Raw genomic sequence first — 27,918 nt, 5'->3', positions numbered from 1 at the left:
GGTAGCAGTTGGGATTATTTATCCATAAAGAAGCATTAAGTACAAATACATTCACCTTTCTAATTTTTAAAACATCTATTACTAAATTAGCCTTAGCCAGTTTGGCTCAGCGATTCGTGTTGAGTTGGCCTGCAGACTGAAGGGTTGCATGTTCGATACCTGGTCAAGGGCATGTACCTGGGTTCTGGATTCGATCCCCGGCCTCAGACAGGTGTTGTACAGGAGGCAACCAAACAATGTGTCTCTCTCACATTGACATTTCTCTCTCTCTCCCTCCCTCGCTTCCACTCTGTCTAAAAAAGGGGGTGGGAATATCTTCAGGTGAGGATTAACAAAAAAAATAGTAATAAAAATAAAAATCCATTACTAAATCAAATGGTAGAAGCATTTTAGGGATAGAAAATAAGATGTTGTTTTGGTCTTGTGTTTGGCTTATAGGAAGTAATATTCAGGTAGGTGGAGATGGTCTCTTTAGATACTCTCTTGTTTTTAGGAACCGAATGCTTCCCATTCTTGCTTAATAATTATGTCCATTTCTAGCACAGAAGGAGAAATTGAGTAAGTATTAATATGCCGTGAATATTGAAACCGTATGTTTATTTGCAAGGGTATCTGGGAAATTTTTACCCTGGTATCATGTCACTTTATTGTAACATACCTTTATTCTTCATAGTAGCCATGCTATACTCATGTCCCCTGAACTGTCATTACTAGGAACCCCGCTGAAAGATGAGGAAATGCAGGTCCTAAGAGAATAAGTGTCTTTTTGCAAGGAGCCTCCCTTCTGGTGGCACCCAGAATGTGGTTCCCAGGCTACCAGGAGCTTCCGACCTGGGAACTTGTTAGAAACACAGATTCTCGGGCCCCAACCCAGGCCAACTGATTCAGGCTTGGGCTGAGACCTGAACATGACTGCTTTCCTGGGAGCCTCTTTCTATTTTCTTTTGGATATTTTTAGTTAAAAATGCTTGTGTAAATAGGCAGCGAAGTTTTGGTTTTTGTTTGTTTTTCAATCATCACCCGAGGATATTTTTCCATTGATTTTTCAGAGAGAGTGGGAGGGAGGGAGAGAGAAACATCTATGTGAGAGAAACACATCAATTGGTTCCCACCCACACGACCCCAACCAGGGCCGGGGACCGAACCATAACTGAGGTACATGCCCTTGACTAGAAACAAACTTGCGACTCTTTTGGTCTGCAGGCCGACACTCTAATCGCTGAGCCAAATTGGCCAGGGCTAAGCAGTGAAGTTTTTAATGTGAATATTTGCCATGTACACCTGTATCAGTGCTAACCATGAATCCTTAAGTTCAGAACAGTAGTTGAGACCCTTTCCTCTACTCGCTGCCTGGGCCTGGCCACATAGCTGCAAGGCAGGTGCAGACCTGGCGTGGTGGACAGGGACAAGGCACGTGCAGCACAGGTGTGGTCTGACAGCACCTGAGAAATGAGACAGTTTCCTTACCAAGCAGCCTCTAGTTCTTACCTGGCCCCCTTTAAATTGCTGGCTTCACATTAAAGAAGAGTATTGGTCAGAGTTCCCAGATCTCCAGTGTCTGGCCATTAAATAAGTTCTGATTCAAGAGAGAAACATCTGATAAACTGGTTGTAACATTTATTAGCTGACTATCTTTGGGAAGATTACTTCAGGTCTCCAGACCTAAGATTCCCTTCTTGTGAGATTGAAAAAATTGTTTCTACCCCACAAGACTGTTGCTAGTTTAAAGTGAGAAAGGGCCTGCCACTGTGCTGACACAGACCAGCTCCAGTGCACATGGGAGACAGCGATGCAGACAGGAATGCTTAAATCACAATTCCTCTGTTAGCCAGATCTTAAGCCTTGGGCATGTGAGCGTAACGTCTCTGTGCCCTGATTTCCCTACCTAAAGCATGGCAATTATAGCTACTGTGTAATGGATTCATTCTCTGTCAGAGTCTCTATATGCCTATGTGCAAAAACATTTGATATTTCAAGCTCAGCCCCCCACCCCATTAAAAAGTGGGAAGATGGGCAGATGTTATGGCATCAGTGGGTGCAGATGTTGAGATCAGAACCTAAGAAGACTGAAATTGGGGAGCAAAACCTTGATCAGAGAGTGACAGGAAATAAAATTGAACTCCAGAGGGAGAAACTTAGAGACGGGCCAATTTAGACAGCAAGACCAGGGTTCTTGGCTATTTTTGTGAACCATTTCTTCTGGATCTCTCAGCAAAGAGCACTTAGAAAATAAGAGCTCACATCCAGACTCGCCCAAACTTTAATCCACCCATAATTAGGAAGGACTGTAGTTCCTGGGAAAGTGGTGTTCATAGACAGCAAACTAACACTGGAAACAGCTGGTTTGGGGTGTGTTTTTGTTTTTGTTGTTGTTGTTGAACAGCTGCTTTTGGTTGAGAAGTATATAACCAGCTAATTAAATCATGCTTTGTGCTCATTAAATTGCATCTCTTTCACATGACGGGATTCAATACTGTACCACAGTGTTCATGATATACAGATCACTGTGAACTCCAGGTGTCCTACCAACTGTGACTGCCTCTGTGAATCACTGAAAAAACAAGACTTACTCCTTGAGTGAAAATTTTTTTCCAACAAGATGCTGTAACTCATTATTATTACTCCAGCCAAAATTTATGTCACAGAATATGTTATTTCTATTCATTTTGGCTAAATTGTAACATTAGTTTGAGATACTGTCCTCTTGACATTTTTTATTATAGTCATTTTTGCCTGCCTATGCAAAGTGCACATGTGTGTCCTCTCCCAAACACTCACCTTTGTTCAGACAGGCTTGTCTGTGTTTGGAGATGCAGGTCTTGGGTGCCACACACGTGTAAACACGATGGCTGTCTGCTGGCCTTAGCTGGGCAACACCTCTGTCTACTAGGTGTCAGTGACAGTCCATGGGAATTCTAGCCACGAGACTTAAGTGTTTAATTAATGTGAATTTGTTGCTGGTGTGAGGAAATCTTGACGAATGATGGGAAGTAATGGTGACCATCTTAATTTGTTTTATCAAGTAAAATCCATGGCATGTCAAAATCCTGCTAGCTGCCACTTACTGAGCAGATCAAAGTGTGTGCCAGGTGTTTCCTATACTTGACCTCAGGTGTTCACAGTAGCTGTGCAAGGTCAGTTTTAGGTCATCTGTTTTACAGATGAGAATGGTGAGACCTGGTTTACTTGCTAAATCCATGCACATGATGAAAGGTGCCTGAGCAGAGTTTCCCATCTTACCAAACTGACTGTCACAGCTTAACAGAGTGCCTGAGAAGCCGGGGGGGGAGGGAGGGGGGAGGTGTCCCTACTCTTAGAAGACCTGTTTCATACCTCACCTCAGTATTTTTTCTGGCCCATTATTTAGTCAACAGCTGTAAGGGTACATCTTGGTTGGAATTAAGATGTCACAAGCATTACCTTTGTATTACTTACTTATATACAGTAAAAATACGGAAATAAATAGAAGCCAAATTAGTACTGAGGAACGCTGGTCCTCTGAACCATTCTACAGTTGCTGGGAAGTTGTATAATTAGTCCCTCTTTTTATAGATAAAAGTAATCTTTATAAAGTATAAATATATTAACAGGCTTATTTACAATACAAGAGGATTCTGTGCTTTCCTAGAGGATTCATGGCAGAGTTTAGGTTATAATTTGTCTTACTTAGTAACTGGAAAATTTAACTTTGGAGACTCAAAATTGTGTGAAACCTATTGGAGATGTCTGATGTGGCTCACTAATGAAGCCGTCCTTGTGTGTTTTAAGAACCAGCTCCTGGCTGACCATGGACACAATCCTCTCATGAAAAAAGTTTTTGACGTCTACCTGTGTTTTCTTCAAAAACATCAGTCTGAAACGGCTTTAAAAAATGTCTTCACTGCCTTAAGGTCATTAATTTATAAGGTAAGTTATTTAATCAGGGAAGGTCTTTGCTGGTTGTTATATGTTTTCCCCTTTGCACCTGGAGTTGAAGGGAACACTGACCGCGACATGATTATTTGCTTTCTCATGTTCCGTCCAGTTCCCCTCCACGTTCTATGAAGGGAGAGCAGACATGTGCGCTGCTCTGTGCTATGAGATCCTGAAGTTCTGCAACTCCAAGCTGAGCTCCATCAGAACGGAGGCCTCCCAGCTGCTCTACTTCCTGATGAGGAACAACTTTGACTACACTGGGAAGAAGTCCTTTGTCCGGACACATTTGCAAGTGAGTGTAGTTCAGGTTTAATGTACTCTCTGAAATTCTGTTACAGCAGGACGACTTTGAGTGTCATGCTTACTGATTTATTTCTGCATAAGAACTACAAGATCCAGCCTTGAAGTGGAAAATCTGAAGTCATATTGACGGGTTTGGTTTATTTCATCCTCCACCATGTAAGATTTAGGCCCAGGATGTGTTTCTATTGGTAAATTAATGTTTACATATTGAATCAATATGACACTAACCAAAATTCCACTGAACCAAGATATATTAGAATCTCTGTGAGGATGCCTCATAGTAAATATTAGAGGTAAGTCACAAAAAATCAAAGTGGTTCTTTTCTGTCTTCCTTTCTCTAGAGAGTTAAAAAGTTGTCTGCTCTGGGAACCATGCAAGATACTGAAAAGTCATATGTATTTTTGTAAGCTTCTTTTCTGCAAACATATATAGGAGTACCCTCTTCCTCCCTATATTTATTCCTTTATTTAAGCAAGTATTTATTGCAAACTTTATGCTAGGATCCATAGATCCAACCATGAAAAAACAGAACCCTCTCTTGGCCCCCACGGGGAATACTTCCAACTGGAAACTAGACAAACCCTGAAGCTCTTGCAGTGCCATGTGCCCAGGTCTGTGATGGAGGAACTTCAGTGCACCACGGAGGGTCATCTGGCCAGGGGCCCAGGGGCTCCAGAGGATGTGAAAGATAAACAGGGATCATCAACCCAGGGGAAAGGGCCCATTCAGGGAACTGGAGAAGATCCTTATAGTGGAGTTGAGAATATGGGTGAGAACAAGTTGAAGAGACATCATACTTCTCAGCCTGGACTCAAGTGCTGAGAGTGGATTGGGGGTGTCAAGACCTTATCTAGGGAGACCTTGGGCAAACTGCGGTCAAGTGTAGGCTAGAGAGGGCCAGTCACGGTGAGGTTAGAAGGAAGAGGAGGTTGAGTTGAAGGCACTTTGGGATTGGTTGCACTTGGGTGTGGTGAAGGAAAAGGAGTGAATATGGATGGCATCCATACATTTTAGCTTGAGTAACTGGGTAAAGGCAGTGCTATTCATTAACCCCAAAAAGAAAGAGTCCCCCCTTTGCTTAGTTAATATATATAACTTTTAACAGAAAATTCAAAGGACAGTCTACTTATTGAAAGTTCATGCCAAAACCCAAGGAGGTAAATACTAAGGTCGCTTTTTTAATTAGAGAAAGCAATAGATAAGTAACTGTCCAAGTCATGTGGGCTTGTCTGATTCTCATTCCTCTACACTCTCCTGATCACCATTTTTCTACATGAATAAAATACTTAATGATGGCATAATCACCTTCGGGAATAATTCTTGAAAGGGGAGAAAAACTAATTGGACATTGTTTCCTGCACTGGAGTGATCCCTGCTCAGAATGTCCCCTTTGCCCTTTCCTCATGTGCATCCTAACTGAAGGCAAGAGCTGAGCCTGGGTGAGGAGTCATTTGAAGGTGAATTGATTTACTCACGTTTGTGTGTCCCTAAGGTCATTATTTCTGTGAGCCAGCTGATAGCAGATGTTGTGGGGATTGGAGGAACCAGATTCCAGCAATCCTTGTCTATCATCAACAACTGTGCCAACAGTGACAGGCTCATCAAGGTGGGTGGCCTGGTCCCATTTTCTTCTTCACCCCCACGACTCTGCCTCATACCTCCTCTGCATGTGGACAGGCAGGACACAGCTGAAAGCCACGTGTCTTCTTCCACCCTTGTTTCAGCACACCACCTTTTCCTCGGACGTGAAGGACCTGACTAAAAGGATACGCACGGTTCTGATGGCCACTGCCCAGATGAAGGAACACGAGAATGACCCAGAGATGCTGGTGGACCTCCAGTACAGTCTGGCCAAGTCCTACGCCAGCACTCCCGAGCTCAGGAAGACGTGGCTGGACAGCATGGCCAGGATCCATGTCAAAAACGGGGATCTCTCCGAGGTAGCCCTGCAAGCCTTCCCATCGGTGTTTTTGAGAAAACTGTGCCCTATTCACTAGAAGCAACTAATTTTGAGAAAAATTTCCCAGTAATTAAAAGAAGTCAATTAAAAATATGAGGTACTTTAAACAGTGTTAGGCTCAGGGTGACTTCATAGTCATCTAAACATTTTAATAATTTACCAAATTGTAAGGGGATACTTATGTCACAAAAGAGCATTGTTTGAAAGCTCATAGAAAACATCCATGTTCATGCAGAGGCCTGCTAATTCTAGTGTACTCAGTTTCTACATCCAAAATTATCTCTAGTTCTACAATTCCTGTCTGATAAAATTAAATTTTCTATTTTTTAAAATATATTTTTCTTTATTGGTTTTAGAGAGAGAGAGAGATAGAAACATTGATGAGAGAGAACATCGACTGGCCGTCTCCTGCATGCCCCCCACTGGGGATTGGGCCCACAACCTGGGTATGTGCCCTGACCGGGAATCGAAACAGCGACCTCTTAGTGCATGGGTCAGTGCTCAAGCAGTGACCCACCGGGCTGGGCAAATTTTCGTATCATTAAAGTAATGATAGGGCAAAGGTTTCTCCTTTTGAGGGTGTCCAAGCTGTGGATGTGGTAGATGCCAGAGTGCCCTTCGTGTACAAAGCGGCCATGTTTCAGTAAGCAGACAGCGAGGGAAGGAGTTGGGTTGTGGGCTCCAGAGACATGCTGAGTCCCAGATCCAGCGTTTACTGACTCTGTGACACTGAGCCAGTTTCTAACCTCTGTGCATTGATGACATCATCTGTAAAATCGCAGAAATAAGGAAAACAATAGGCTGTAAGGCAAGTTCTGTGTTCCCATGAAAACTCTGTTCAGGGTTGTGCCTGAGGCATTTAGGCATGATCAACAGTATTACCAAAGAAACGTGCTCTTACTTTTAAACTCTTATAATTGCTTAAATTAGTAAAATTATGTTCTACATCTAAAAAAGTCTTTTAACTATTTTTACATATTGATTACTTATGGAGTCCATTCTGTTTGACCATAACTTTAACGTATGTTAGCCATAATAAAAACAAACTACATGTTATTAGTAGATGTAATTTTTCTCTTATTCTGACAAGAACCAGGGGCTCAGGCATCAGGACTTAACAGTAGGTTCGTTTCTAACAACTATCTTTGATTTTTATGACTCTGGTGACTTTATTTTTTTCTTTCATTTTAAGGTATTTATAATATTATCCTTTATGATTGCATTATAATTTTGGTTTATAATTTTATTATTGGAAAAAGTTACAACTTCATTTTTAAGATCAGAGAAAACTATATTAGCCCTTGAAATTTGAGTTGTTCTCTCAGAATCTAGGAAGGCACATGCCTTTTCTTCAAATGGTTATGTTTTCACTATATGAGAAATGATGCGCAATCTCAGAGTAAGGAAAAAATGCCTCTTTTCTTTTATATCAGAATCTAATAACTCCAAATAGAAGCCATCCTTAGCAAATCTATCACCATTTGTCTCAATTCACAGTTTATTTCAAAAGGTAAGATGTCAGCTATTAGGAACACTAGTTGGTGCCTTGAGATCTGATAGAAGTACATACTTCTGTCTGCGGGCATTTTGAGGTGCTTTATAGGTGGCAGTTCTGAGGCGTGTGTCTCTCTTACAGGCAGCTATGTGCTACGTCCATGTTACAGCCCTGGTGGCAGAATATCTCACACGGAAAGGTGAGGAGTGACTTCTGTGTTTGTGAAATGAATATGAAACTATACAAAGAAGCAAAGACAAGCAAGAGCTGTTGAGAAAGATTTGGATGTGGCGGATTTTGTATGTGTGTGTGCGTGCGCATGTGTGTACATGTATACTGTATTCATTGTTTTGTTCACGGGTGTGACATTTGCTTGACTTGGTAGGCACAGCAGAAATGCCAATATCAAAAAGAAAAATGGATGACATGTTGTCATATAACCTCTTAGCAGTGTCTCCATTACCCAAAAACTAGTTAATCAGCTTTGCCTCTGGGTGTCCCTGACCAGCCATACTTTAGCTGAAAAGATTTTATATTTCCCTTAAGATAGTTCCCACTGGAACTGTTGATTAATCAAAAGGCAGTTGTAACAGGAGCTCATCAGACATCATTTTCTGGAATGAGGCCCAGTTGGCTTTGTTGTGTGAGAAGGCATCCTTGCTGGCTGGAAACCTTGCCTCCCAGCAGAAGGGGAGGGCAAGGAGTGAATGGTGCCCGTTGGTGCATTTCATATTTGTTCCCAGATTAGCAGGCATGAATTCTCTTATGTGTTCCTTTTGGTTAAACACCAGTTGCTCATTTCCATTTCAAAACCAGTGCAGCCTCAGATGGTGGCATTTATTTTTGGAACACAGAGGATCTTAGAAAAGCTGGCCTTGTGTGCATGTGGACTGGAGCACAGCAGCACCAGACCTGGCTAATGAGGAGCATGTTTGCAGAGTGGGAGATAAAAGGAAATCACAGGTGCCCAGGCCAGTGAGTTTCTATATTTCTGGTGCAGCTGCAATGAAATTTAAAGGAAGCTAGGCTTGTCATGCCTCAGAGCCTGAAAGAGAAAGAAATTCAAGAAGGGCTCCATGTTCTCTTACTACCAGCACGATTTCCTGTTGAGACCTATTGTCAGGTAATACATTTCCTCATGTTTAGAAGCAGGCATAGCCCTCCGACGGGAGCCAACGCTCTCCCCCTACAGCTACAGCATCTGCCAGAGGAGGCGCCAGGGAGGTGAGCCTGAGGGTCGGCTTGGTACCTGGGGCCCCAGCTGCCCCATCCACGTAATGCTCAGAGGTGTGGGGATTTCCTTTTTCAACTCTGCATGGATGGCCTTGGTCTTGGCTCTCCTTCCTCCCTTCTGTTCCTCGCCTCTCCTGTTTGATGGGCAAGGAGAGGAAAGCACTTTGGCCACCACTGTAGTTGTTCCACTGGAGTTAAATTGTATATTTCAGGGTACTCTGTAGCCTAAAAGTGGGTGGTTGGCTTGTATAATTTTGCTTTTGTATGTTAATCTATCCCCAAGCTCCTGAATTAATGCTTTTCATTTGTTTCCATAAAACAAAAGCAAGGCTAAACTAGGACAGTGGCAGAGACACTAGACAACCCATGAATGGTGTGGAGACCTTGACCTGCATCTAGCAGGAAAATCTCTGACTTTAGGACCTACTCCTCTAAGATTTGATTTCAAAATTCTTTGTGTTTCTCTTTTTCCCTAAATATGAGAAGTCTGAATTCAGGTTTGACTTCTATTTTGTTTAAATGTACACAGTGATCACAAAATAGAGAGAAAGACATTTGAAGACCTTCTTCCTTTAATTATTTTTGCTTAGCTGACATTGTCCAACTGACAGAATTTTTCCCAGTGACTACAAGATGATTAGAGGCCCCAAATGGGCCATTATTGCTGTTACCTGACCCCAGGTATTTATCCCAGCTCCAGACTTATTTCATTGCCCCTTAGAGAACTGAGTGCCTAGGCCCCTGAAGTACTCATGCTTTCTGTGCTCCTTCTCTCCAATTTGGGGGGAGAGGCCTCTCCTTACCCTAGAAAGCCCATGCGGAACCGGCTAAGACAGCCTCTCAGCTCACTGCTGTGGCTGAGTTACATCTTGGTTTTTATAGACTGTTTCATGAAGGAGAGGGCAAGTTCTAATCTAAGTTCTGGGTTACTCCCAGCCAGAGTGGGTGAGATGACAAATTGAAGGAAACAGAGTTATTTTGAGTCCAATATTTTCCCTTGATCAGCTTTGGCTTCTTTATTTTTCTTGGTATCTGAGCACGTCATCTTACCAAATCAAATTACTGTTTACTGTTACTATTTTATAATAAGTTTTTTCTTTACTGATTTTAGAGAGAGAGGAAGGGAGAGGGAGATAGAAACATCAATGAGAGAGAGGATAGATTGGCCACCTCCTGTATGCCCCCCCCACCGGGGATTAGGCCCACAACCTGGACGTGTGCCCTGACCGAGAATTGAATCAGTAACCTCTTGGTGCATGGGTCAGTGCTCAACCACTGAGCCACACCGGCTGGGCTTATAATTAGTTTGATTCAATACCTATTTCAATTCATTTACAGTTTAAAGATTGCATACATTTTAATAAAGGTGGGTGAAAAATAAAAAGGCTGAGAAAAAGAAACAGATTGAGAGAGATGAAGATGAACTATGAGGAAGTGAGTGAAGAAAAGCACACCGTTGTCCCCAGGCTCCCATGGGAATGCTGGCCTGAGACTATAGTGGATTTCAAAATCGGTTATGTTGTTCAGTACAAAGACATACAGGGCAGGAGGAACCCTCAAGGTTCATCCACTTACAGGTTAATAACTAACTCTCTCCCCTGCTATCTCAATTCTAGGGATGTTTAGACAGGGCTGCACGGCCTTCAGGGTGATCACCCCCAACATAGAGGAGGAGGCCTCCATGATGGAAGATGTCGGCATGCAGGATGTCCATTTTAATGAGGTGAGTGTCCCAGCCTGGATTTTCAGTGACTTGATTACCTCAGTGCCCGAGGTCTGCTCTGCCAGGGCATCAGACAAAGGCTTTTCTCTCTGTAGCTGCTGTTGACACACTTGATCTAACTAAAATAATGCTCTGGACACCTGGAACAGAGCAGCAGAAGATTCCACCATTCTCCTTTTCTAGGGATCCTTCCTGGATTCCGGAAAGAGTTGAGAAGCTAGTTAGTAATGAAGTGAGTCTGAGAGGTCAGACTCTTCTGGTGAAAGGTCCAGTATTTTAGCCATAAAGTTTCTCATTCTTTCCAGCAATTAATTTCTCCAGTCCACGGGTTTTATTGCTGTTTTCATCTGACTTTTAAATCAGTGTCTCTAACACTAGACTTCTCCCTGGTGTCTCCAAACAATCAAAGCCATGGGAGACCAGACCGGGCTTGGGGGCTCCTGCTGCAGTTCCGCTTCCACTCATGCTGTGCCGCCCAGCTTCTGTGCACATTAGTAGATGAGTCCACCCTGTCCCACCCCAGCAGAGACCAGAAAGCTTGACATTAGATCATTGTAGCCATTTGTGTGTCTCGCCAAAACAGGATCGTCTTGCAGTCACTTATCTATAACTAGGGAGTTTTGAAATGAAGCTAGAAATGTGAATAAATGCCAGTTTTCTGTGGTTCCCTGAATTTCCTCGTCCTTGAATATGTGCCAAGGCTGTTTCATGTGTGCCTGCCTCTCCTTCCCTCAGGGCAGAATGGAACCGTCAAGGGAAAGTTTTGGAGTCCTGCCCATCTTTTAAGGAAAAATAAATTGTCCGTTTCTTTATGTTGAAAGAAAGAACAGAGAAAGGAGTAAATATCTTCTCCCTCTGTTCTACTTGCATTTATCATGTGGAGTCCTACAATTACTATTATGACTTTAATTATGTTCTTCCCCATAGGTAGCACCTGTGCACAGACATTTTCCCCTGGGTTCAGGAAGTCTTTAAGGTCCTTACTTTCCAACTGAGTGCCTGTGTGAGGCTGGATTTTCTTTGTGTATATTATCCAAAACAACACAGAACAGATTGAATGGAGAAGCAGATAGAGGAATCCAGGTTTCTCCTGTGATAAAGTCAGACATTAAAGAGACTTGCAAAACATAAAACAATGCCCCCTTTTCTCTAAATTTTTTGAAAATATCATTTTTTCAAGTTGTGTTTTTGTTAACATGCAACAAGTTTTTTACTTAAATTAATAAATAAATATTTTTATTTTTTTGTTTTTATTCCTAATACTATAAATATTGAGTGATAACACTTACATACATAAAGGTTCTTAGTAATTTTTAAGGAACTCTCAATGATTTGTATTCTATATAAAAGGGTCTAAAGCCCCAAAAGTTGAAGAACCACTATCATAAAATGTCTATTCTCAAATGATGCTCTAAATTAAAACATGAGAAAGAAGGATAATATATTGAGTGTTTTTCATGTGTATTTAAATATGAAAATAATTTTAACCAAAATAAATAAAGTTTTCTTAGTATCCTGAAAAAAATTGCAAGTTGTTTAATTACATTAACAGTTTAGCAATCCCCACACCTTGAAATGCCTGGACAGATGGTAATTTTTTATTTATTTATTTTTAATTTTTATTTGAACCCCTCACTTCAAGACAGTTTTAACTGAGAAGAGGTTTGAATGGATTTTCTTCTTGCAGAAACCATCCTTGTCCCTCACGCCAAGTCAGACCTTTGGAGTGCACCATTCATTTAGAATTTAGTGAGGAAAACAGTGATATCAAGAACAATCAAAGATTTTAAAGTAAACAATTGTCAGGAATCTGCCCTCAGGAATGATAAGATAAAGCTCAAGTTTTCCCATCTGATTAAATATTAGGCTGTAATAGTCACTACAGCCTAGAGAATCAGCTGGTGAAATCAAATTGGGAAAAATTATGAATGACACCTACTCTGAGCAGTAGCTAAACCTGTGATAGGGATAACTTTATCAGTTATTTTCAGAATATGGATTTTCCACCCTGTCCTTGAAACATACAGTTGGTAAATCTTTAACAAAGTCCTTAATATGTAACAATCTATGATGATTAGGATGTGACCCAGCAGAGTTATAAAGTCCTGAGCACACCCTGCACATCAAGATTGAAACTAGCTGGAAATGGAAAGAATAACATGTGTTCTAAAAAAAAAATGTGTTCTAAAAGCTAGGAAAACAAATTGCCACATGTATTTTTCCTTTAGCTAGCAGGACATTTTAAGAGAAAGTTGAAAATCTCTGCCAGAGAAGGGAATAGTTGTATAACTCGTAGCTTAATAAAAATCATTGTCCTTTTAATCTGCATTATTAGCTATATGTAAATGCCTTTAATGATACCCTAAATGGTTTTAGAGAAGCTACCTAAAAATACACAATTCTCCTCCCAGTGGGCCTCAGATGAGTTTTTATTGGTCGAAGTACATCTTTCCTGACTCTGATCTCAAGGGCAGAGTCCCTCTAGCTACTTTGGTTAGATAAAAAGGAACATCCCATTTCTGTTTGTAATTCTATTTCACAAGTTGGATCCTGTGCAAACTGAAGAATTCTGAGTCCTCCATGGTGTCAAATTCTACACGACCCATTATGCTAGATCCCTCCCTCGTTAAGCTAGATGGTCCGGGTTCTGGAAGGAAATAGGTGGCATGCTTGGGAAACTGAGAAAAGTCTAATGAAGGGGCTATTTTGAAAGTTTGGACACTGTTTAGGGAAACCATCAAAGAATATTGCAATTCCCTTGAGGTTAACAGCAGCTGGGTTACTACCCTCAACCTGTGGACTAAGGTTGGGGAGAGAGAAACTACACCGAAGGAATGCCTGATAGGACCCCTGTTGGCTTTATTTAGGGGTAGGATGCAATTCTGGCAGCCTTCCAGGGAGGGAGCCATTGAGTAGCCACCCCACCCTCAATCTCCTCCTGACCTTTAGTCTCCCCCCTTGGCCTTCCATTGGCCAACCTGGCCAGGAGCTAGAGGACAGGGAGCAGAGCAACAGCCGTGGTGCACCTGCCCCCCAAAGCACCGAGCAAGGGAGGACAGGGCTGACAGGGACTCTAGAGGGGAACATGGAAAGTGCAGTCATCCTCATTATCCACCCGCTTGCTAAATTTTTTAAAAATTATTTTTATTAATTTGTTTTTGTCACAGATGTTTCTCCTTTTCCCCCCATTGACACCCTCCTCCCCATACCCCCCGCCCCATCCCCAGCTTTGTTGTCTATGTCCATTGGTTATGCGTACATGCATATAAGTTCTGTGGTTTATCTCCCCCCCCCAACACCCCCTCTTCTGAGATTTGTCAGACTGTACCCTACCTCTATGTCTCTGGGTCAGTTTTGTTCATCAGTTTGTTTAGTTCATTATATTTTACAAATAAGTGAGATCCTGTGATATTTGTCTTTCTCTGCTTGGCTTGTTTTGCTTAGCATAATACTCTCCAGGTCCCTCAGTGTCATCTCAAAGGAAAAGAGATCTTTCTTTCTTACAGCTGCATAGTGTTGCATTGTGTATATGTACCACAGCTTTTTTATCTCATCTACTGATGGACACTTGGGCTGTTTCCAGATCTTAGCTGTTGTAAATAGTGCTCCTATGAACATGGGGGTACATATATTCTTTCTGATTGGTGTTTCAGGCTTCTTAGGGTATATTTCTAGAAGTGGGATCACTGGGTCAAATGGCAGTTCAATTTTTAACTTTTTGAAGTGACACTATAGTGTTTTCCATAGTGGCTGCACCAGTCTGCATTCCCACCAGCAGTGTACTAGAGTCCCCTTTTCTCCACACCCTCGCCAGCACTTGTTTGATGATTTGTTGATGGCGGCCATTCTGACAGGTGTTAAGTGATACTTCATAGTTGTTTTAATTTGCATCTCTCTGATGATTAGTGATGTTGAGCATTTCTTCATATGTCTCTTGGCCATTTGTATGTCCTGTTTGGAGAGGTGTCTATTCAGCTCCTCTGCCCATTTTTTAATTGGGTTCTTTGTCTTCCTTTTGTTGAGTTGTATGAGTACTCTATATATTTTGGAAATTAACCCCTTATCTGATGCATCATTGACAATTATGGTCTTCCATATAGTGGGTTTCCTTTCCATTTTGATAGTTGTTTCTTTTGCTGTGCAGAAGCTTTTGAGTTTGATGTAGTCCCACGTGTTCATTTTTTCCTTTGTTTCTCTTGCCATAGGTGTTGTATGCTTGCTAAATTTCTTTGTAACCCCCCAAATCAGTATTCATTGAGGTGCTTTTGTGGTCACTGGGGACATGTACAAAGCGGCAGAAAGTTTGAGCTTACTTACCTCTTCCTAACTGCGGTGGAACAGGGTAACACTCTGCCTTCTTGGTTGAGCTCTCATGCTGTAAACAGGTGTCCTTTTCTATTTAGTGCCATGTTTTTCACACCTTTGTTCTTTTAGTTGGTGATTTTGCTGTTTCAGATGCCCCCCAAGTGTAGTACTGTCTAGTGTTTCTGAGCACAGGAAGGCTGTGATGTACCTTATAGTAAAAAATACTTGTGTTAGATAAGCTTTGTCTATGAGTTCAATGTTAATGAATCAATGATATATGCTAAATTAGGTGTCTTTAAACAGAAACACATGTAAAACAAGGTTATGTACTTGATCAGTCCTCAAAAATTTTGTAACCAGAGACTCTTGGGAACCTAACCCTATGTTTCCCCAAGGAGGGTTGGTTCAGTATTCACTAATTCATTGTTCATGGTGACTTTATACAATGTAACTACAACGAATCATGGGAATGAGAATTGACTGTATCTAGCACACTCAGCTAAGTATAGCAAATATATGAAGTTAACCAGGCAAGTCTTTGGCTTATATTAGCCAAAATGTTTATATCTGCAGAAAACCTCAAGAGATAGATATATTAACAGAACATATTGGATAATTCCTCTGTTTACATCTCATCCAAGCTTGATGATTGTCTGTAACCAATAAAGTTGTCTAACCATCAACTTTTCCTTGACTGAGAGTGCTCTTAGAACCATGAAAGTTATATAGTGTATTCTCACTATTATAATAATTCTGCAAAATAATAGCAGTAGTGAGCAGTGAATTTGACCCATGGAACTTGTCTAATGCTCTACCTTTGGCTCATATCAGGACATATGTGCTAACTTGTCCTATCTCAGAATGTATCACTTAGTGCAGTAGTGTGCTTAGAAATTACTTGTATTCTTGTTACAAGTATAGATTCCCATTCTCCCCCCACCCCATCCCAACACACACACACAGATTCAGCTGGGTAGGTGTAGCACCTGGGAATCTTTATTTTAACAAGCATCCCAGGTGATTTTTCTAATGCAAGAGGTTCTCAACTGTGTCGTGAGAGATGATAATATAGTGGTAATATGGAATATGTCCTAAAGTACAACATTGCCTAAGCTAAGTCACACATTCACAGTTCTTCCCAAATGACAGTTATTCCTTTCCTTCATAGGAAAGGTTAAATTAAGTTAATCCTAAAATGGAGCAAATGGCATTTAAATGAAAACATTTTAAATACCCCACATATGCACAGCATTAGTCTGCTGTTTCCACACACAGGTGCTGAGTGCCCTCAATTGTAGCACTGTGGCACACTTGCAAATGGAACTGGCTAATTTCATGTTAAATAGCTTCTTGAATGGCATATGAGCCCAGTGCACTGAGGTCTTTTTAAGACTAGTCATAAAATGTGTACTTTTCAGATGCATAAAGTTCACTGAGGGTTTTTGTTTTTTTTCCAACCAGTAATTACTTACAGTTCCTTGTGTATATCAACAATTTAGAAAAAGTATCTTGGCATTTACATTTTAAACCGGATGTTAAAGCCATTAGGCTTTCTGTATGATTGCCTTTCAAAGTCATTGCTATCTGACCATTGTCTGGATTAGTTCTGGTTTTCAGGTGCAGTGATTGCTGAGAATTTAGTTAGTTAATACATGGAATCCCTATTGATTTTTGCACTCCAGTGTTTAGTTACTATGACGTCTTAGTTTTTATGATACTTTATACTTTTGTGTTGTTGACATACGGTTTTTCAAACTTACCTATCTATGGTCACTGGTTCAAAGAATTATTCCTTGATTCCACCAGCTGTAAATGTCTAGGTGTAGTGTTGACATTATCTTGAACGGTGTACCTTACCAAATTTAACATTGATGTTCAGTAATCTATACTCTGCTTTTCTGAGAAAAGGACTTAACCTTTTTTATAAAAGTCATTGTTAGTCTGTTATTAGATAAAATCTGCACAGACTCTGCTGTTTATAGTATACATTGCCATTTTAGAAAAAAAAAGATAAAAGTTGATGATGTGTTATTTTCTAAGTTTTAATTACCATCAAATTGTAATACTTACTGCATGATTATTTACTAAGCTTGGTTCACTTTACCAAACTTTCCCATTTTCCAACCATTCTGGGGAGGTTCCCTGGTTGAAGTCCATATTTTTATACTAAATATGGCAGGTTTTTTTCTTAGTGAGCTCAGTTGTCTGGAGTATTGATCTGCTACTTGAACTAGCCTTCACTGTTATTAAACTTTCCTTGTGTTTTTGGTTTGACTAAACAAGAGTAAAAATAATACTCAGCTCTGGCCGGTTTGGCTCAGCGGTTAGAGCGTCGGCCTGCGGTCCTAAGAGACCCAGTTCGGTTCCCGCTAAGGGCGCGTACCTCGGTTGCAGTTTGTCCCCGGCCCTGGTCGGTTGTGCGGGTGGCAGCCACTCGATGTGTTCCTTTCGCATCGATGTTTCTCTTTCTCTCTCTGTTCCTCTCTCTCCCTCCCACTCTACCTGAACAAAAAATGGAAAAATGTCCTCGGGTGAGGATTAAAAAAAACAAAAACAATAAAAATAATACTCAAATCTTAGTCTCCCATTTAGGAGCATTTGGCCCAGGAGCTTACCCATAAACTCTATTTTATATATATTCATTAAGTGACTAAATCTAGGGCCATTTAAAAATATTCCTGAAAGGTTACTGTGCACAGATGCCTTACATGGATAAACAAAATATCATTTTAAAATCAACTAACATCTGTCTTATATATTACTTCATTGTTGTGGTAATTGATGTATGTCTGTACCCATTTTCATGCCTCATAAAATTACCAACATTTAATTTTTATTTTTATTTTTTTTAATCCTCACCCAAGGATATTTTTTCATTGAGTTTTAGACATAGTGGAAGGGAAGGAGGAAGAGAGAGGAACATTGATGTAAGAGAGACACATTGATTGGTTGCCTCCCACTGGGACTGGGGCCAGGGATGAACCTGCAACCCAGGTACATGCCCTTGACTGGGAATCAAACCCAAAACCGTTTGGTCTACAGGCCAACACTCTAACCGCTGAGCCAAACCTGCCAGGGCATAATTATTAATTTATGTTTGACATAGGAAACTTTGACTGTGGCCATACAGTCTTTGTTTAATCCTTTTCACCTCCCCAGGCTCATCTCTTGTCACTCTCTGGTTCAGATTTTATACTCAAACTACTTGTAAATTCCTCGAACACCATGCTGCCATCTCTCCTGTGTCTGCCTATGCTGCTCCCTCTCCCTGGACTGTCTCTCCCTTTATCCTTCCTACTTCCGCTCCTACCTTTCATCTTCACGTGACCAACTCCTGATCTTTTTTTTTTTTTTTATACTCACCCGAGGACATTTTTCCATTTTTTTGTTCAGATAGAGTGGGAGGGAGAGAGAGAAACATTGACGTGAAAGAGACACACTGAGTGGTCGCCACCTGCACGACCCAACCAGGGCCGGGGACAAAACTGCAACCGAGGCACATGCCCCTAGCAGGATCCGAACCCGGGTCTCTCAGGACCACAGGCCGATGCTCTAACCTCTGAGCCAAACCAGCCAGGGCCTGATCATTTTTAAGACCCAGTCAGCCGTCACCTTCTGCCACCTTCCATGCCCACCCCCTTTCCTCATCCCTAGATGCTGCTTCTCTCTGCATCCCTGATTCCCTGGACATTCTTTAGCAGCACACTTACCACCATCTTTTATCACCTCTTTATGGAAGTTTCTCCACAATAGGCTCAGCTCTTTGAGAGCAGGAAGTGGCCTCCCCAATACTCACCCAGAGACACACTGACTACTGTTATATAAACAAGCCCTGCTGTTCTTAATTCAGTGTCTACCCTTGTGACAGGTCCTACCATGTCAGAGGATCAAACATGCCAAAAGGCAACTATAAAAAGCCTTAAAACTAAAAGTATTTAGTTCCCTGGCCAACTAAAAGTATTTTAGTTCCCTGGCCAGTGTGGCTCCATGGTTAGAGTGTCGGCTGAAGTACCCAAAGGTCATAGGTTTGATTAATGGTCAAGGTCAATCCCCATCCCCCGTCAGGGCAAGTACAGGAAGCAGCCAATTGATGTGTCTCTCTCACATCGATACCTCTCTCTCTCTCTCTCTCCCTTTTTATTCATTCCCCCCTCCCTTCCACTCTCTCTAAAAATCTAAAAATGGAAAAAAATATCCTTGGTGAGGATTAACAAAAAAAAAAACAACAGAGAGAGAGAGAGATAAAAATGCATTGTGACCAAGTGGGTTTTACCTGGAAATGTACCATTGGTTCAACATTGGAAAACCAATAAATACAATTCAACATATTAACAGAATAAATAAATACTATATGACCACCCTGTCACTAAGGCAGACAGGCCTGGCTGTTCATGAGATGAATGCTAGCCCCAGTCAAGCTACATGCTGCCTCGCTGTCCAGTCTGGTGAGAGCACTTCTGTCCCCTAATTCCAAGTGGAGGTCCAAAAATTTACCCTGTTTAGGTCACAGGTCCACCTATGATAAAGCAGTGCCTGTGACCAGGAAATAGATTAATGCTGACTAGTTTAAACCTGAGCCACATGCCCCAAACTTTGAGTCATGGATAATGTTAGCTTCCTCCAAAGTTTAAGGATTTTAATGGAGGCAGGGTGACTACCCAAACTTCAGTAAATAGAAATCTCCAAGGTGAGGTGGAAAAGATATTGGCGAGGTAGACACAACGCCTACCACACGCCATCACTGAATTGTTCTGCGATGTTTAATTTGGGTTGAAGTCATGCTTAGTACTCTCCGTGTCTCAGCATTGTCATCATTCCTCAGAAAGGAAAAAAATATTTTTCTAATTATAAAAAGAACTAAGAACAAAAATTGAAAGCCCATGTGAAGCTATCAGTGTCAGTTTATTCCTTGTAATTAACTACTACAGAGTCGTATAATGGGACTCTTCATTTCTGCTGCGCAAACATATTTGGAAAGTGGCTCATTAAAAAAGAACATAGGAGGGATTGGGGGTGGGGGTGCTGGTGGAAAGAGATAAACTAAAGAACGTGTATGCCTATATGCACAACCAATTGACATGGACACTAGGCTGGAGAAGGCAGGAGGGGGTTGGGAGTGGGAAGGAGGGGGCTCAATGGGGAAAAAAGGGGGACATCTGTAATACTTTCAACAATTTTTAAAAAAAGAACATAGGGATCAGTTGTTATAAGCATGGAAGTTAGTGTTTAAAAATATTCCTTGTTTTGAAATATTCCTCCTAGCGGTCTTAACCAGTTATGCATTCTGCAAGGTTACAATGTCACGTTCCTCAGTAACACTCCTTTCTGGCCCATGGCTGTCTTCCTTGGTCAGGATGTACTCATGGAGCTCCTCGAGCAGTGTGCCGACGGACTCTGGAAGGCTGAACGCTATGAGCTGATCGCCGACATCTATAAACTCATCATCCCCATTTATGAGAAGCGGAGAGATTTTGAGGTATCTGAGCGGCTTGTTTTTCCCAGTTGAGAGGAGGCTGGAGTGACATATATCCCCAGACTTTCATACATGCAAAGAGAGCAAGTAGGCACAGTCGGAGGTGAGCACATGGTGCAGGCAGGGCACCCCCCTCAGAGCCATCAGGCGTCTCACGTGCAGGCCCCACCTCTACACAGACTCCAAATCTCTAAACAACAAGGTTTGGTAGTTCTGGCATTCCACTTAGAAAAGTTGCTAGGAACAGTTTTATAATCACTAGGTGCCTTTTTTTCTCAGAATGCTTTCTTGCTCCTCCTGCATGGGAAAATGATGTCCCTTCCATTCTTCCTGGGCTAGGGAGGTCCTTTAGTTTCTCTTAGCATATCAAATGGAGTAGGAAAATCAAGGACTAAAATTATAGGAAAAATGTAGGAAAAGTATAGGACTTTCTCATCTCCGACATTTCATGTTAACTTGAAAGTGGAATTTGCTTACTGCATTGTGGAAATCTGATGGGTACTCATAGGCACACAGGCCCTTTGAGTAGGAAACATCACAATTCAAAAATGATCACTACCAGTTGTGCAATCAAAATATATTCTTGATCTTTTTAAAACTCAAGTCCAAGGATTTTTCACACACACAATCTCATTTGTTATTTTAAAATTGATTCTACTAGTCGAAAGTGGGAACAAATAGGTTTTGTTCTGCTTTCCAGAGGTTAGCCCATCTGTATGACACACTGCACCGTGCCTACAGCAAAGTGACCGAGGTCATGCACTCAGGCCGCCGGCTCCTGGGCACCTACTTCCGAGTAGCCTTCTTCGGACAGGTGAGCCTCCTTTCTGTTCTGTAGGCTGTCCCAGTTCTCCCCTCCCCCCCCCCACGCCTTTTTTTAACTCTATAAAATTGTATTTTGTAAATTTTCTGCTTTCTATAAATGTTGATTTGATGAATTTGTCATATTTAATATGATTCTTACCTCCCTCAGTAGTAAACTTTCTGCTTTTCTTTTTTTTCTTTCTTCCTGTCTTTTCTTTATTACTTTCTTAAGGCAGCGGTAAGTTCTCTCTCATAAGACTTTCTTAGCAACATCTTTGGTACTTCATGTGGTTTGCAAATTCCCTTTGCAAATCTGTATGTATATCTGTGTAGCCATTACAGACTCAAATTAACATTTTATTCCATTTACAGAAATAAATCATCTGTTTCCTCATACATCTATACTGCATGTTTTAAACCAAAATTAAGACTTTCTGGTTTCTTTTGTCCCTGTGCATCTCTACATCTTGTAATATAATATCTCCACAAGTATATTTACCATTGTAATATTTCAGAAACCATTTATGAAAGGGTTAATTTAAATGTAACTGAACATTTAACCTCCAAGTCTCTAACATGATTAAATGGTAAACATTGTAATCCATTTATTTAGGTTGTGCGGTGTTTCTATGAGCATTATATAACTTTCAATTTATCCTGTTGTCTTTTATAACTATAGCAATACCAGTTTACAGACAGTGAAACAGATGTGGAGGTAATTACAGCAAATGCTTAATAAGCAAATAATGTAGTGAAATTACTGCATCTAAATTCCTAGTTTGATGTGGGTGTTTTTCATTTCATGTTAGCCTGTATTTTTATTTATATATGTATATATATGTGTATATATATACTGTGTTTTTGGCACCATTTTCTCTCTCCTATTTTAGATGAGAAATGTTTTATTTGTTTAAAATATTAACCCCAATCTGGACTTTTACATTTTCAACCTTTTTCACTTCCCATGCAATTCTATGCCTTATTTTATTCAGGCATGATTGGTGCTGAAACATGATAATAATGCAAATATTGGTGGTATGGCATCAGATATAACTGATGATGATGAAAATATTTTCTGATATCATGCTACAGCCCTTTAATATTTTTCTCATCAGTAAAAAAAAATAGAATTTACACAAACTTTACACAGCTTTTGCTGAACCTGCTCCAGACCTGAATGTTTCCTCGTATGTCTTGAGTGGCAATGGTCCAGAGAAGCGATGTGTGTGGATTTCTGAGGCCGGCCTCGAGCAGGCGGCTGAGTCATTTCCTAGCTGAGTTCTGTTTCTTGGGAATGTGAAACAGGCTTGAATCCCGTCATCAGACTTCACCAAGAGAACGAATCTTGAATCCCCAACCTCTCATATCACTCAACACTTAATGACAGCATTCTTGAATGAGTTTGCAATTTTGTGTTCCTCCTTTATCTTTGCACCCAGAATTCATGTTATTATAATTTTCCTTCTTATTTGAAAAGCCTATTTAATTAGGATTTTATTTTAGAATCATTATTCTTTTCTTTTTTTAACCCTTATAACAAAAGAACCCTTCCCAGGCAGTAGCCTTGGGCTTGTATTTGGTGATAGTTCTCTAACTGTGCTCTGTGTCACAGGGATTCTTTGAAGATGAAGATGGAAAGGAATATATTTACAAAGAACCCAAACTCACGCCTCTGTCAGAAATTTCTCAGAGACTCCTTAAACTTTACTCAGATAAATTTGGTTCTGAAAATGTCAAAATGATACAGGATTCTGGCAAGGTATGATCATGTTTGGAAACACTTTATGGCAATACGATATTGTTTTGGTTGTATATATTCATAAATGTGTATAGAAAGAAACAGAGACCCAGGAAAAATTAAGAATGGTTGGCCTTGAGTGGCAAGTGTATATTTTTATTAATAATTTTCTGCACTTTCCAGATGTCCTTCATTAAGCAAATTTTTATTTTATAATTTTAAAAAGACCTTCATTTACAAAATAACATCTGAAAGGATATACCCTTTTTAGTCCAGATATTTAGGACCTCTGTAAGAGGAGAGTCCAAGGTTCTGGTTCTCATAGCACTTTCCCCCGCACTCCCCAGGGCATAGTACCTGGCACTCTGACTGACTGGTGGGTGTGTGGACAGATGGACCAGCAAACGGACACATCACGGAATGAATTAACTAGCCAGCTTGTTTGTAGGAACGAGATTCACCTTCTGTCTAGCGAGGCTGTCCTCTGTTGCATTGTTCCCATGAAGACTTTTTCTTTACCTGCTTTGTTTTTCTTGTACATGTATGTGTCCCTCTGCCTTCAGGATGTCTCCAGGAGTGGGCTATCCATTTGCTTCCTGAAACACAGGTCAAAAAGAGCTCCTGTTCTTTGCATCAAAACTGCTTCCCCTTCTCAGTTTCCAGCAATGACAAACTCTTCTTTCTAAGTCCATCCTTTAAGAGGCTCTTTTGTTCTCTTTCTGTCCTGAACCCGTGTCTGGAATCTGTCTCCTTGGGTCTCTTCATTTTCTCCAGAGAAGAATCTTTCAGTCTCCTGCCCAGTGGTAGGGAGGGGACAAAGAAAGGGGTGATTCTGGTTTCTGGATGCAGGAGACAGGCAAAGGCTGAAGGTCCCATGTTTGGCCTGCAGCCTTTCACCTTCTTGCCCTGTGTTCCATTTGTACCTCAGTTCTATTTTCCACTGACACTGGTGACCCACTTCGACTTTTTCCAGACAAGTTTCTCCAAGGAACATTCTCTTCTCTTGCAGGGTGAGGACTAGGGAAGAGAACCTAGGGTTCTGCCACTCCAGATAGACTTTGGGCCACTCGCCCTGGTTTTTGCCCCATGCCTCTCCCAGTCACCCTAATCCTAGCACTGGTGCTCTGCAGATATCAGTCCATGCAGGCTGCTGTAACGAACACCATAGACTGGGTAGCTTATAAACAACAGTTCTGGGGACTGGGAAGTTCAAGATCAAGGTGCCTGCAGATTCAGTGTCTGGTGAGGTCCTTCTTCCTGGTTCATAGATGGTGGCAGTCTCCTCTCTGTGTCCTTACATGGTGGAGGAATGAGGGAGCTCCGTGGGGTGTCTTTTATAAGGGCACTAAAGTCATGATAAGGATTCCATCCTCGTGACCTAATCACCTCCCACCTTCTAATGCCACCACATTGGAGATTAAGATTTCAACCTGTGAATTTTGGGGAACACAGACATTCAGTCCATAGCAACAGGCTTCTCAGGGGGGATCTGCCTCAGTCATTACCCCTCTCTGTCAGAACTTGGATTAGAACGTCTTTGCTCTGCTGAATCAGATAGTACGCCTGTATTCACCTGCCTTCTGAAAACCGTTCAACTCTCTCACCCACTGCTGTCTTCCGTCCTCTTGCTTGGTCCTTGTCGTGAATTCTATACTGTCATTTCAACAGATTTGCACAGAGGAAAAGGAATAAACACACGTGTTGGTCCGTTTTTAAACAGGAACCCAAATGCAACCTTATTAAGCCCTACTTTCTTCCTAGGCCAAATTACTCAGGTCCAGTTTGCCTTTCTCTCTGAAACTGAAACCTTTATATGGGTCAGTTGTGTCTTGAACATTATAGCTTTTCTCAAGGTTCTCTTGTATTCCTCCCCTTTTCATGTGTAGTCCTTGATGCAGCTGCTAAAAGACTTCCTAGACCTCTTCTTCCCCTAAACACCAGTCCTCCATCCTTCTGCTGATACTTACATGCAACTTTGAAAATGAAGACCAGGGAAATACCACTAAAACAATAGGAAAGAATGTTGTTCATTTCCACTGCTCTAAATTGTTTCTGCTAAAGGAAGTTAAGTATAATAGTCTTGAATACAATTAATATGTGCAAAATTGATTTGTCTCCCTAATAAATTAGCTATTTTTTTTGTATGGAAAATGCCTGTGTTTGCCCTGGCCAATATGGCTCAGTTGGTTGGGCATCATTCTGTGTACCAAAAGGTTGCTGGATCAATTCCCAGGCAGGGCACATGCCCCGGTTGAGGGCTTCATCCCCAGTAGGGGTCATGCAAGAGGTACCCAACTGATGTTTCTCTCTCACATCAATGTTTCTCTCTACCCCTCTGTAAAAATCCATTTAAAAATATCTAAGAAAATTATAAATAAATAACTAAAAATAAAAAGTTATGTGATAATTTGGGGACCTAGGTTTTATTTTATTTTTTATTTATTGACTTGAGAGAGAGAGAGAGATATCAATTTGCTGTTCCACTTATCTATGCATTCATTGGTTGATTCTTGTATGTGCCCTGACTGGGGATCAAACCCATAACCTTTGTGTATAGGGATGATACTCTAACCAACTGAGCTACCCAGCCAGGGCAGTTGAGGACCTAGGTTTTAAACATTTTTACTAAAATAAACATTTCAATATCATAAAAAAAAAAAGTGGGAAATTAAAATTCTAGAATAAACAAGACTAAAGAGACATAAATATAAAATATGATCATTGATTAGTTTCTGGTTCAAGCACAAATAGCAATAAATAACATTCTGGGCACATTTGGAAAATTTTCATACAGAATGGGTATTGGGTGATATTAGGGACTTGGTGTTAATTTTGTTAGCTATGGTAATGTATTTTGGCTATGGAAGAGAATGTCCTCATGTTTAGGAGCTGTTGGCTGACGTGTCAGGATCTATACCGCTTACTTTGAAATGATTCAGCTAAAAATAAGTCTGCGTGTGTGTGTGTGTGTGTGTGTGTGTGTATTTGAAACAAATATAGCAAGGTATTAGCAGTTGTTATCAGTGGTGGATATGTGGGTGTTCTTTGTACTATTTTTTCCAACTTTCCTGAATTTTTCTAAAACTTTTACTGATAAAAAATGGAAAAATACAGCTTAAGCATGCTTTGAAGGAGTCCTTGAACTGGCATCAATCTTTCATTTTATTATTCATTGAAAGGTCAACCCTAAGGACCTGGATTCCAAGTATGCGTACATCCAGGTGACTCACGTCATCCCGTTCTTTGATGAGAAAGAATTGCAAGAAAGGAAAACGGAGTTTGAAAGATCTCATAACATTCGCCGCTTCATGTTTGAGATGCCCTTCACGCAGGCTGGGAAGAGGCAGGGTGGGGTCGAGGAGCAGTGCAAACGGCGCACCATCCTGACAGGTACGCTTCCTGGTCCCTTCCTTTAAGACACATCCAGACAGCGGCCTGGACCCAACACAGCTCTCCGGAAGGGATCCAGCGGCTTCTGGAATTGGAAGGGTCCTTCGAGCTGAGTTAACTTTCCCCACAAATTTATTTCAGTTTAACATTTATCTAATGCTTGCTTTTGAGTACTCATGACATTTTTCTAGTTATTTGTTTGCATTCTCTTCTGCCAGACCAGAAGTTCATATCCAGTGTCAGGTCACTTACCCTTAGACTCTGATGAAAACAGTGGGCCCTTATCTCCTCAGCGTGCTTTTGCACACAATTTTAGGTGGTTTATAGACTCCTGAAAGCCACATAGACCCCTCTTGGGCCCGTGGCAGGTCAAGAACCCCTGCACACACTACTGTGTCTTCCTTACAGGAGGAGACCCCTTATGATCTCTATTGCACAGATCCCAGAATGCACCTGCTCAGAAATTTTGAGGGACTAAATGGGACATGAGGCTGGATCCCTCCTACCTGGTCTCTGAGAGTGGTTGGTCAACCTCAGCTTGCACAGCTCCGGTCCCAGGAAGCTCACTGCATTCCGAGGACGCCTGTCCAGCTGCTGCAGAGTTTTAATTACTCCTTTGGTACTGCTTAGTCATCCATAGTCCATCCTCAAAAATGTGTTTTGCACTATTGCCTAGTTTCTGACAAGTGTAGAATCATATTAGGAGTGGTTTTTACCTCCTTTGGGAGAGCTTGACTCATCCACTCTTAGGTTAGGGTCAGCAACATGACAGGGGTAACCTAAAATAAAACACATTCTCGACTTTAAAAAAAGTCAGTGGGGAGGCCTATTCAGAAGGCCAGGTATGTATACTCACTGCCTAGGCACGGTTTTCAAAGACTGGCCATAGTTCAGTTGAAGCAGGAAGCACCACTGCTTGTCTAGGAGTCAGTGTGGTAGATGATCACTGCCCATTGTGATAATAAAGGAAAGGGCGCTGTAAGATGTTGCATTTCAGGTGAGGCTTTGCTCTCCCCATTGAATTGTACACTTTAAAAGGGTGAAGTCTGTGGGGTATGATTGATATCTCAGTAAAGCCATTAACAAAGAAAGAATATGGCTCATTACAAAATAGCTCAGAACACTATATTGCAGAGAATTTTTCACCCTTTCTCTGAGGGAACTGAGATAAAAGTAAAAATTTGAGAAAACACCAAAAACCTACATTCTTAAAGATACCTGCTCTTAGAATAATAAATAACATGTAAAGCACAAACAGTATTGTCTCTCCCCCATATGTCATGAATTGTTTTTCTAATGGACACAATAGCAATTCTTAGTAAACGAGATAACTACATTTCCAAATGGAGTCATGGTATGAGAATTACCAGCTTATAGTGTTCGTCACTGTAGTGGTGACCTTAAATCAGTGCTTATCAAAGGTTGTTCCTGGACTGCAGCATCAGCATCACCTGGGAACTTGTTAGAAATGCAAATTCCTGGGCCCCATCCAGACCTATGAATCAGACAGTGGGGTGGGGTGAGGTGGGGGAGCAAGTTGTAGTTAACAAGCCCTTCAGGTGATTCTGATGCCATTCA

General features: G+C 41.2%; 1 protein-coding gene across 12 annotated transcripts in view; it reads left to right on the top strand.

Moving 5' to 3' along the window:
* DOCK9 (dedicator of cytokinesis 9) overlaps positions 1-27,918 on the top strand; it is a 293,010-nt gene that overhangs the window by 253,861 nt on the left and 11,231 nt on the right. For 4 of the 12 annotated variants that reach the window (XM_036250432.1, XM_036250420.1, XM_036250423.1 and 1 more), the window contains 13 exons: positions 3,769-3,906; positions 4,025-4,207; positions 5,712-5,825; positions 5,944-6,159; positions 7,816-7,873; positions 8,821-8,898; positions 10,524-10,630; positions 20,289-20,411; positions 21,109-21,222; positions 21,445-21,450; positions 21,892-21,927; positions 22,825-22,971; positions 26,130-26,340. In XM_036250432.1, the coding sequence (XP_036106325.1) occupies positions 3,769-3,906; positions 4,025-4,207; positions 5,712-5,825; positions 5,944-6,159; positions 7,816-7,873; positions 8,821-8,898; positions 10,524-10,630; positions 20,289-20,411; positions 21,109-21,222; positions 21,445-21,450; positions 21,892-21,927; positions 22,825-22,971; positions 26,130-26,340 (1,531 nt within the window). The remainder of the gene's footprint in view (positions 1-3,768; positions 3,907-4,024; positions 4,208-5,711; positions 5,826-5,943; positions 6,160-7,815; positions 7,874-8,820; positions 8,899-10,523; positions 10,631-20,288; positions 20,412-21,108; positions 21,223-21,444; positions 21,451-21,891; positions 21,928-22,824; positions 22,972-26,129; positions 26,341-27,918) is intronic. The other 8 variants (XM_036250430.1, XM_036250427.1, XM_036250429.1 and 5 more) reach the window with 3 other exon arrangements.

The sequence above is a fragment of the Molossus molossus genome, unplaced genomic scaffold, assembly GCF_014108415.1.
Source record: "Molossus molossus isolate mMolMol1 unplaced genomic scaffold, mMolMol1.p scaffold_m16_p_9, whole genome shotgun sequence".
Taxonomy (NCBI): domain Eukaryota; kingdom Metazoa; phylum Chordata; class Mammalia; order Chiroptera; family Molossidae; genus Molossus; species Molossus molossus.
The sequence above is the reverse complement of the archived record's forward strand: the minus strand, read 5'-3'. Positions and strand labels throughout refer to the sequence as shown.